Here is a 10,905-nt window from a genome sequence, read left to right as displayed (position 1 = left end):
GTCCTCTCGTCTTCAACTCTCTCTTCTTCTTCCTCTCAGTCATCGTGAAATCAACATTTATTGATAACAAAACAAAAAAAAGAAAATAATTACCAAAGAAAAAAAGCAAAACAATGGTGTGAGAGGTTTTCGTCTTCGCCCTGAAGATTTTTTTATTTATTTATATTTTCGGTTTTATTCCGAGTAGAATTATACTACTTATGGAGTGTGTTGGTGCTCGCAATTTCGCCGCAACGGCGGCGTTCACAGCTTTTCCGTCTTGGAGTTCTTCGCGTAGAATCTTCCCGGTGGTTAATAGATGCAGCTTTAGTCATCTCCGGTTGTGCACAGTCAGAGCTAGCGGCGGCGGAGCAGGTTCCGGTTGCGTTGCGGTGAGAGAGGATTACGCCGACGAGGAAGACTTCGTCAAGGCTGGTGGTTCGGAGATTCTTTACGTTCAAATGCAGCAGAACAAAGACATGGATGAACAGTCTAAGCTTGTTGATAAGGTCTGGTCAACGTTTTTTTGCCTTTGACTTTTTTTTTTTTTAATTACATTTGCTTGAGACAGTTCGTGTCTGAGTTTGAGTTTTGAAGCTTTGTCTTATTGATTGTGTTTTTTTTTTTATAAAAAAAAACAGCTACCTCCTATATCAATTGGTGGTGATGGTGGTGCTTTGGACCTAGTGGTTATTGGTTGTGGTCCTGCTGGTTTAGCTTTGGCTGCTGAATCAGCTAAGTTAGGTCTTAAAGTTGGACTCATTGGTCCGGATCTTCCTTTTACAAACAACTACGGTGTTTGGGAAGATGAATTCAACGGTAAATAACAAAAAAAAAAAAAAAAACTCATACGTGACTATCTTCATGGTCAGAGATTTGTAATAAAACTAAATATTGTGTTTGTTGTTTTATTCTTTATTTATAGATCTTGGTCTTCAAAAATGTATTGAGCATGTTTGGAGAGATACTATTGTCTATCTGGATGATGGCAATCCTATCACCATCGGTCGTGCTTATGGAAGAGTTAGTCGACGTTTACTTCACGAGGAGCTCTTGAGGAGGTAATGATATTAAAAAAATTGGTTCCACTCTTTGTGAGAGAGACATTTTCACAAGTTATTAGTTCTTATAGGTGTGTGGAGTCAGGTGTCTCGTATCTTAGCTCCAAAGTTGAGAGCATAACAGAAGCTCCCGATGGCCTTAGGCTTGTTTCCTGTGAACACAACACCGTTGTTCCGTGCCGGCTTGCCACTGTTGCTTCTGGGGCAGCTTCAGGGAAGCTCTTGCAATACGAAGTTGGGGGTCCTAGAGTCTGTGTCCAAACCGCTTACGGCGTGGAGGTTGAGGTGGAAAACAGTCCATATGATCCAGAGCAGATGGTGTTCATGGACTACAGAGATTATACAAACGAGAAAGTCCGGAGCTTAGAAGCTGAGTATCCAACGTTTCTCTACGCTATGCCTATGACAAAAACAAGAGTATTCTTTGAGGTTCTCTCTCTCTCTTCTTCTTGTTTTCAATCATTAGCACTAAAAGTTTATTTGCTTATCAGCTTGGAGTATCTTTGCAGGAGACATGTCTTGCTTCAAAAGATGTCATGCCTTTTGATCTGCTAAAAAATAAGCTCATGTTAAGATTAGATACACTTGGAATCCGAATACTAAAGACTTACGAAGAGGTAAGTAAAAAAAATCTATACAAACAAAAACAAGTAGAGCTTCACTTTTTGTTTGAGCAACAAATAAAAAACTTCTTTGGTGGGATAAAACAAAACAGGAATGGTCTTATATCCCAGTAGGTGGTTCCTTGCCAGACACTGAACAAAAGAATCTCGCCTTTGGTGCTGCAGCTAGCATGGTACATCCTGCAACAGGTAACTAAGATCAAACCCTTAACTCGAGTTTCTGGTTATTAATAATAGCTTTTACTAGTCTTGAACCATTTGCGACTTTAAAAAGTTTCTCTCAAAATTATAACAGGCTATTCAGTTGTGAGATCTTTGTCTGAAGCTCCAAAATACGCATCAGTCATCGCGGATATACTAAACCAAGAGTCTACTACTTCCTTCACCAGACACATCAACACCAATATTTCAAGACAAGGTGAGCTTCTATAGACCATTGAGTTACACCAGCTTTCAGACAATTTATAAAAAACTTGTGAACTTCTATTCTGTGGCAGCTTGGGATACTTTATGGCCACCAGAAAGAAAACGGCAAAGAGCATTCTTTCTCTTTGGTCTTGCGCTCATAGTTCAACTCGATATCGAAGGCATTAGATGCTTCTTCCACACTTTCTTCCGCCTTCCAAAATGGTAAATCCATATCCATCCACTGATTCTTGATTCAGTTAACAAACAATGTAAGAAAAAACAAGAAACCTGATGTTTTTTTTTTTGTTTCCTCTTCTTGCTCAGGATGTGGCGAGGGTTTCTAGGATCAACATTAACATCAGGAGACCTCGTTATGTTTGCTTTCTACATGTTCATCATTGCACCAAACGCTTTGAGAAAAGGTCTCATTAATCATCTTATCTCTGATCCAACCGGAGCAACCATGATTAAAACTTATCTCAGAGTATGATTCTCTCATATCCACTTTTGGGTTTGTATATATGTGATTATATGAATAATCATCAATCGACCAAAAAAAAGGAAGTATAAAATCTACATCATGATGGAAATAAACAAAACGAAACAGGTTCTTGCCTTTGGTTTTTGTCGTCAAGTGACTAAAAAGAAAGATAGTCTTTGTGGATTACAATTGCCATTTTATTTAAATACTATCATTCTCGTTGTTACATAGTGCAAATACTCGTGTTAATCTATACACTTTCTCTTCCATCTATCTTGTTAAAACAGAAACATTTTATTGGACATAACATTTATTTTGTAAGTTTTTAAATTAAATACACCTTTATACTTTATAGTTAAACTTACATTAAATCATTAATGTTTCTTTCTTTATATTACTATCTATGTTTCCAAACAATATATTTATTTCTATATACTACTATCAATGTTTCCAACAATATGTTTTTTTATACTACTATCAATGTTTCCAAACAATACAATAATTAATCTTAGTTATGTTATCTCTATCATTTTCTTTTTAAAATTTTATAGAAACGTCATAATTTCATAAATTTTAAAATAATGAACTTTAAAATTTGGAGTATAAGATTACAAATTATGAAATTATTACAATTTAAATCAAATTAGATTACATATCGGTCATCCAACAGTTCAATCGGTTAATCTCGGGTTTTAGTAATTTTTTTAATATGAATATTTTAAAAACCTAAATTGAATTGTCAGATCTCCGAATTAACCAGTATAATCACAATCGGGTTGAAGTTAAAAACATTGATTTAAATGCAAAAATATTTTAAATACACACTTTTAAAAATTACCAAAATATTTGTTAAGTTATTAGTGAAATTTTTCATCGTAAAATATTCCGCGCTTCCAAAGCGCGGGTCAAGATCTAGTTTTTCTATAAAATTATAACCGGAGCCTTTAGACTATTGCATAATGAAATATTGCAAGTGGTGAATGTGTGTGTGCCGTCTTAAATCATATACTATTGCAAGAAGTCACGAACTAAGAGCAAGAATATATTCGTAGCATCAACATAACATAATCTTAATAACAAGCAATATACTCACCTCCTTTTATAAAAACACTCACTTGGATTTTCAATTCCTCACCGTCTCTTTTGATTAGAAGAATTGTGAAAGGGCGTGATTCGTGTATGTCCAACCGCCCATCGGTTTATTTGTTACTATAATTTTTGGTTTCTTTGAGCAACTAAAATAGTTTTTAAGAAAATTATAATTAAAAAATAATATATTATAATGCTTATATTTATATATGAAATTAAAATTAAAATTAACAGTTGTCAAATGATTTTTGTTGTATAGTTTTAAGGATTATTTGTTTCAACTATCACGAGCCAATAAATACATGACCAAACCAAATGGTCTTCTTGATCGAGAAAGAAGTTTCTTAGTGATGATGTCGAACGTGTTCGAAGGAGCTCCTCCGGATTATTCGTCGATATCCGTCGCCGTTAAAGGATCCATCGGCGACACCGTTGGAGGAGCTGCTAGCCGTCGCGCTGTTCGTTGGGCCGTCGACAATCTCCTTCCCCATATCGATCGGTTAGTTTTAGTTCACGTCATGCCTACCGTAACCACTATTCCATCTCCTTGTAAGTCTATCACTCGTTGACTTCATTTTTCACCGTAGTAACTTTCGACATAATTCTCTTTTTTTTTTTGGTTTGGTTGGAAGCTGGATCAAAGATTCCAGTGGAGGACTTGGAAGAGAGCGTTGTGTGCATGTACAAACAAGATTTGAGAAAAGAATACGAAGAGGTCTTTGTGCCGTTTAATAAGATCTGCGGTTCAATCAAAGTGAGTTTCTCCAGAATATTCATACACGAGTTTTTGAGCTTTTGATGAGTCTCATGATTTTTAGGTTGAGACTCTGTTGCTGGAACATGATGATCCTGCAAAGGCGCTTTTGAAGTATATAACAGATAGTGACGTTGAGTGTTTAGTGATTGGCTCCTGCTCTCCAAGTTTCCTTACAAGGTATTGTTTCTATAATGAAGATTTTTTTTTTTTTTTTTGCATGAATAGGAGGTTTTGGATCCGAAAGTCCGTTACATCCTATGATATATTAAGCTTCTAGATTCACAATAAGTCAACTCTTTTGTTGGTCATAATGAGAAATCTTTATTACTGTTTCACTGTTTGTCTGAGTTTGTATATTTGCTTGAACATCTCGTGTAATAAAGACATGACGTTTTTTGTCAGGAAAAAGGGACAAGAAATGCCATTAACGGTACTAGGAAAATCTCCAGAGACATGTGAAGTATATGTTATCGCCAAAGATCGAGTACTGACCAAATCAACCAATCAGTTATCTCCAGGTACATAATAGTAATAATAATTTCATTTTTAGTTATCGGTAAGACCACAAAATGGGGCTTTAGAAACTCATTTTCAACGATTAAAACCATTGCACCGAGGATGTTGATAAAGTGGATTATTCTATGTGGCATCAACATCGTTGCAAAGTTTCAACCGTTGAAACTTTTTTTTTTTTGTGACTCAACGCTGCCACATATCGCATTGTGATTGAAAGTGTAGATTTATTTTCAGTTTTATCATCAACTAATAATTCAAATCGCATTTATTATATAATAAAAAAATTAAAAAATAAAAATTATATTAAAATTTTAGATTTTTTATTTATAAATAGAGATCATTCCCATTTCATTTTCATACAGAAAACATCATTTCATTATAATCAACTAGAAATTAATATATTCTTAATTTTAATTGTTTTATTAATATTGATTTTCGCATTATTTAAAAATTAAACTAAGTATAATAATTCAAAATAAATATTATTAAAATTTATGTTATTTTAGTTTTTAAGTTTATTACTAATATGTAATTATTATGTTATAGAAAACAAAAATATAAATTAAAAGTTGTGGAATATGGTGTTGAATTTTTTAAAATAAAACATTTTAAAAGTTTAAAATGAAGTGGATGTTGAATAAATTAGGTGGAAGAGAGAAAATATGATCTTGAATGTTAAAAGAGGAAAATGAGGGTGTTAGATATGAAGACCATGAGAATTTAGATATGATGATATCTTGTTTAATTTCTGCAGTGAAACTTTCAGCAGATAAACCATATAGTTTCCGCACACCCAAAGTAGCAGAAACTCATCATATCAACCGTACATGCTCGGATAAGACAGGATTGGCAGCTTCATACATGTCACCATCACCAGCTAGGAATCAGATTCGAAGGCCCGTCTCTTTGCCGCCTAGTCATCAAGTCTCTCGAGTGTTTTCTCCTGCACAGGCCTCAACTAGTATCCCTTTGGCCCATGACGAACAAGTCCGCTCTATATTTGGAAATAATTTTATTTCCACTAGTAACATGCAGTTGAACCCTGGAGCTAACACGAAAACACCCCAGGTAAAAAGCATTTGCTATTTAGTTCTATTATAATTTATATGTAAAAAATTTATGATTTTGATCTCAGATACATGTTTTTGCAGTCAAATGTAATGTATGAGGTAGAGCAGCTAAGGAAACAAGTACAAACCACTCTTAACATGTACAAGCAAGCTTGTAAAGAGCTAGTTCATAAACAAACACAGGTTGGTGTTACTGTACAAAAAAATCTTGTGTTTGGGTTTTTAAATCTAAGCTAAAACCACATTGATGACTCTCAGGTGCAGTCTCTTTCCTATGAGTGTATCAAAGACACCAAAAGGGTCATATCAGCTCTGGAAAAAGAAGAAATGCTGAGAAAAGAAGCAGAAGAAGAGAAACAAAAGCATCTAAAAGCCGTCAAAGAGATCGAAGAAACAAAAGCATTACTAGCCAAAGAGTTCTGCGATCGGAAACTAGCCGAACTAAATGCACTCCAGCAGGCCTTGGAGAAACATAAAGTCATGGACCAGCTCTTCTTGAGTGACAGTCGGTACAGAAAGTACACGAAAGAAGAGATAGTTGCAGCTACAAATAACTTCTCTTCGAGTAAAATCATCGGCGAAGGAGGATACGGGAAAGTATACAAATGCAGCCTTGATCACACCCCAGTAGCACTTAAGGTTCGAAGACCTGACACAATCGAGAAGAAACAAGAATTCTTAAGAGAGGTAAAGATTACTAAGTAATATTCTTAATGAATGAAAGTCTTACGTGGGTAGTAGGGCTGGAAATTTTACCGATGCATGAATCCGATCTGAAAAATCCGAATCGAAATAACAAAATATCCGAACGAGTATTAAATTAAGAGATATTGGATATCCGAATCCGAACGAGTAATATCTGAATCCAATCGGGTAATATCCGAGTCCGAATAGATATCCGAAAATAACATAACATATATATAATTAACTTTATATTTCTAGTTTACTTCTTTCATTTTATTTAAAATATTTGTATCGATTATGCATATGATTTAAGATTAGATAATATACATAATTGTAAGAAAAAAAGGTGATTTGTTATTCACTTAAAATGCATACCACATGGTTTCATGCATTACCAAAAGTTGTATCCAAAATCTTAAAACAATAATTAAATTAATGTATTTCTAATCAAATTTTTGTTTTCAAACTTAGTAATCGCAACCTATTCAAAATTAGAAAATCAGTTGAGTTTATAGAAAAAAATAATTATAAAAAATTGATTAATAAAGAATTTGATTTTTCTTCTCAAATCTAAATATCTGAATCCGAACAGAAATAACCGAACTCACACTGAAAATATCTAAACATGCCCTGATATGTAAAAGTACTTGAACGGGTACTAAACCCCAATATCGAAATACCCAAAAACTTGAAATCTCTGATCTGGACCCGAACATGTATCCAAACGTCCATGATTAGTTAGAAAAATAATTAAATAATATAAAGATGGCCAAACTTAATTTACTTACTTGGTATTGGAGAAATAGTTAGAAAAATAATCTTTATAATATTATTTGAAAATTCAGTTTTCTATGTGTCAGACTCACGTTAGTTCTCAAGATAATTGATTACACTGATACCCTTAATGAATTAAAAATATTACATTTAAATACTGTTATTGAATTTTTATTTAGTTTCCTTTTTAAAATTTTCCAAATAGCATATATAATAAAAATGAAACATTTATAAAGTTAATGAACAAATTTAAAAACGAAAATATATGTATATATAATATGATTTCATTGAAACAGGAAAGTTCACAAAATAGAAATATTCCATTTAAAATATTTTTAAATAACATAAAATATAATTTTGAAGCAATAACATATTTCTTTATATCTATATTTTAGATGAAAAATATATATTTGTATATAATGTGATTTCATAAAACAATAATCACAGATAATCTTGATATTAGAAAAAAATATTATTTCTTTAAAAAAAAATTAAACAATACAAAATATATATATATATTTTCAGAGTAATAGATATAATTTTTATATACGTAACTATTTTCGTAGATGATTACATAAAATAATTTAAGTAACACAAACCGATATATGTTTGATTGAGTCATAATAATTTATAATTAATTAGTATTATTGAAATGTTTTATTTATTTTTCATATATTTCATTTAATATATATCTTTAAATTACAGAAAAAATGTTTTTTTATAAATTATATTTTATTTGTATAATATGATTTCTAAAATACAATCACACAATTTTTGTAAACTGCTTATTTTTAAGAGATACTAAAAACTAACAATAAACATATAAAATAATTACAAAACATTTTAAAATAACATAACTTTATATATTTTAACGAGGTATATATATTATATTTTATCATTGTTAAAATTATTTGTTTTCTTAATATTAAATTTGCTTTTAAATTTTATGTTTTTATGTTTGTGGAACTTCATATAATCACAACCAAAATACCAAAGCGAATTCTCATTTTTAAGATTATATAAAATAAATTTCATTTTACCATTTAAAAATCTAAAGAATAAAATTATTTTAAAATTTTAAAATATTTAAAAATTTTAAATATATGTGTTCGTGAGTTTTCAAAAATGTATTAGTTACTTATGTATGTACCTTCCTATTGCTTTTCGCTTCGTTTCCAATAGTTATTTATTTTAAATCAACATATAATTTGATAATATTATAAAAATATATTCACATTTAAACGATAATTAAAGTTAATTTGATTTTACTTAATTATAATAAAAATAATTATAGTTCAGTTTGAGTATGAAAAAATGTAAATAACTCAATATACTCACAACATGAGTGACTTGACTAATCCAACTTAGATCTCAAATCATATATTTAACTAAAATAAGAATATATAACTTTATAATAATAATCTATTTTATAAATGTAAAGTATAAGATGACTCAAAACGTATTTATAAATGAAAATAAAGTATTAACCAACTGTTGTAATTTAGTTCTTTTGTAAAATTTATATATATGCATGAGACCGTAGAATATTATCATTATATTTATTTATGTAATTTGGAATAAGACACATTAGTTTATTTTTATTTCATTATAAGCACAATATATTTTAAGTTATACATAGTCTTTCTCAAATATATTTACATATCTAAGACAACAATCAACGTAAATGCAAATAAAAAATTAATCATAATTTTAATATATTTAATATAAAAATATTATAGTTGAACTCAGAGAAACAGATGCAATCTAATATATTCAATTGATAACTAAATCGACTGTAAAAACAACAAAATCGACTGGATATAACATATCTAAAATCATATATCTAATTAAAATAATATAATATTATTAATATAAATTATGTATAGAATTGTCAATTAAATTTAAATTAATAGTAAATAACAATTAATTATTATAGTGTATTTATTTTATAAATATATATACACGTGTATGTAGACGGAAAAATCACCTAGTTAACTAATATTGAAAGGGTTATTGTCAATTCGATTATCCTTTTTAAGTTACAAGTCCACTCGAATTTAACAAATTGTAATACTCCCTCTGTTCCAAAATAAGTGAGTTTTGAGGTTTTTGCACGTTGATTAAAAAATTACAAATTTTTATTATATTTTTCTCGTTTACCTAAACAAAATAATGATTAAAGTAATTTCAACCAATAAACAATTATACTACAGAATATAAATAATTAAAATATTAAAATGCATTTACTTTTTACCTAGAAATTTGAAAACATCACTTAAAATGGAACAAAAAATTTTCTCTAAAACTCCACTTAGAGTGGGACGGAGGGAGTAACAACTATCTTTTTTAAACTCTCCAGTTATATATACTTTGCAGATCTGTGTCTTAAGCCAGCTTAGACATCCTCATGTGGTTCTTCTCGTCGGTGCTTGTCCTGATAACGGTAGCCTTGTCTATGAGTACATGGAGAACGGAAGCTTAGATGCTCACATCTCTCGCAAGAAAGGGAAACCATCTCTCCCATGGTTCATCAGATTCAGAATCATCTACGAAACAGCATGTGGGTTAGCTTTCCTCCACAACTCAAAACCAGAGCCCATCGTCCACCGTGATCTCAAACCAGGCAACATTCTCTTAGACAAGAACTATTAAGCCCAACAGAGCTTGTCTCACAAGACCCACGGACAAGACACTGGGCTTTCCTCACATCAAGCCCAAACAGACTGTGACAAAAGGACAAAGCTCTGCAACGGTAACTAAAGCAGTCAACAGAGTAAAACAAGAAGACAAGCTCACGGTTATGCAACCGTACCAAACGCAGCTCAGCAATAGGTTTCAAGCATTGCAAGTTGAGGATGATTAGCTGTCAGAGCCAGGTGTCTCTAACACCTGTATTACATCTAGATTGTTCCTTTCACTTGTATAAATAAGAGCATAGAGCTCATTGTAAACCATCAAGTGATGAATGCATAAACTTCAGTAATATTCAGTAAAGTTGCTCTCTTTCGAGTTTCCTGGTACTACCCATATGGTATCAGAGCCATGGATGGCAATCAAACTTCCGTTCCGGTCACGTCACTCACTATCACGCAGATTGTCACTCTGAAGCTGAAAGAAGGGAACTATCTCCTATGGAAGCTTCAGTTTGAACAATTCCTGTCCAGTCAGATGCTCCTTGGCTACGTCACTGGAGCACAACCACGTCCTCCTCCTACAATCACCACGAGAAACGGAGAAGAAGACGTCGTAGCTGCAAACCCTGAGTTTCTCAAGTGGACACAGAAAGATCAGCTTATACTAGCCTGGATCTATGGATCCCTTTCAGAAGATGCGCTCAAATCGGTCTACGGGCTTCATTCTTCTGAAGAGGTATGGCTCGCTCTTGCTAAGAAGTACAATAGGGTTTCTGCGACTAGGAAGCTAGATCTACAAAGGCGTATTCAGACAACTGTGAAAGGAAACA

At 31.9% G+C, this 10,905-nt stretch overlaps 2 protein-coding genes across 6 annotated transcripts; both read left to right on the top strand.

Moving 5' to 3' along the window:
• LOC108828178 (lycopene epsilon cyclase, chloroplastic) lies at positions 1–2,774 on the top strand. Of its 2 annotated transcripts, none has more exons than XM_056994462.1 (9): positions 1–488; positions 621–798; positions 905–1,040; positions 1,112–1,469; positions 1,532–1,657; positions 1,756–1,852; positions 1,959–2,081; positions 2,161–2,293; positions 2,396–2,774. In XM_056994462.1, the coding sequence occupies exons 1-9, from the start codon at positions 201–203 to the stop codon at positions 2,559–2,561; spliced, it is 1,605 nt and encodes a 534-aa protein (XP_056850442.1). In that variant the 5' UTR covers positions 1–200; the 3' UTR covers positions 2,562–2,774. The 2 variants fall into 2 exon arrangements, with proteins under 2 accessions (XP_056850442.1, XP_018457279.2); XM_018601777.2 differs by having other exon boundaries at positions 3–488; positions 1,550–1,657.
• A 1,090-nt stretch (positions 2,775–3,864) lies between these two features.
• Positions 3,865–10,329, top strand: LOC108828177 (U-box domain-containing protein 34). Of its 4 annotated transcripts, none has more exons than XM_056994459.1 (8): positions 3,865–4,190; positions 4,274–4,395; positions 4,460–4,575; positions 4,801–4,916; positions 5,684–5,982; positions 6,066–6,167; positions 6,243–6,671; positions 9,819–10,329. In XM_056994459.1, exons 1-8 carry the CDS (start codon positions 3,944–3,946, stop codon positions 10,092–10,094), a joined length of 1,707 nt encoding a protein of 568 aa, XP_056850439.1. In that variant the 5' UTR covers positions 3,865–3,943; the 3' UTR covers positions 10,095–10,329. The 4 variants fall into 4 exon arrangements, with proteins under 4 accessions (XP_056850439.1, XP_018457278.2, XP_056850438.1 ...); XM_018601776.2 differs by having other exon boundaries at positions 3,867–4,190; positions 5,669–5,982; positions 9,819–10,318; XM_056994458.1 differs by having other exon boundaries at positions 3,868–4,190; positions 5,669–5,982; positions 6,249–6,671; positions 9,819–10,314.
• Positions 10,330–10,905: the final 576 nt, after the last annotated feature.

Source organism: Raphanus sativus, chromosome 9 (assembly GCF_000801105.2).
Source record: "Raphanus sativus cultivar WK10039 chromosome 9, ASM80110v3, whole genome shotgun sequence".
Classification (NCBI taxonomy): Eukaryota; Viridiplantae; Streptophyta; class Magnoliopsida; order Brassicales; family Brassicaceae; genus Raphanus; species Raphanus sativus.
Note: the sequence above shows the minus strand (reverse complement) of the source record. Positions and strands in the feature narration are given on the sequence as shown.

Excerpts from the sequence above, each read along its gene's own strand:
- LOC108828177 (XM_018601776.2), top strand. The coding sequence starts at position 3,944 with ATGACCAAACCAAATGGTCTTCTTGATCGAGAAAGAAGTTTCTTAGTG. Across the intron at positions 4,576-4,800 it reads TCTCCAAGTTTCCTTACAAG|GAAAAAGGGACAAGAAATGC; the intron begins GTATTGTTTCTA and ends GTTTTTTGTCAG. Across the intron at positions 5,983-6,065 it reads CTAACACGAAAACACCCCAG|TCAAATGTAATGTATGAGGT; the intron begins GTAAAAAGCATT and ends ATGTTTTTGCAG.
- LOC108828178 (XM_056994462.1), top strand. The coding sequence starts at position 201 with ATGGAGTGTGTTGGTGCTCGCAATTTCGCCGCAACGGCGGCGTTCACA. Across the intron at positions 799-904 it reads TTGGGAAGATGAATTCAACG|ATCTTGGTCTTCAAAAATGT; the intron begins GTAAATAACAAA and ends CTTTATTTATAG. Across the intron at positions 1,658-1,755 it reads TACTAAAGACTTACGAAGAG|GAATGGTCTTATATCCCAGT; the intron begins GTAAGTAAAAAA and ends AAAACAAAACAG.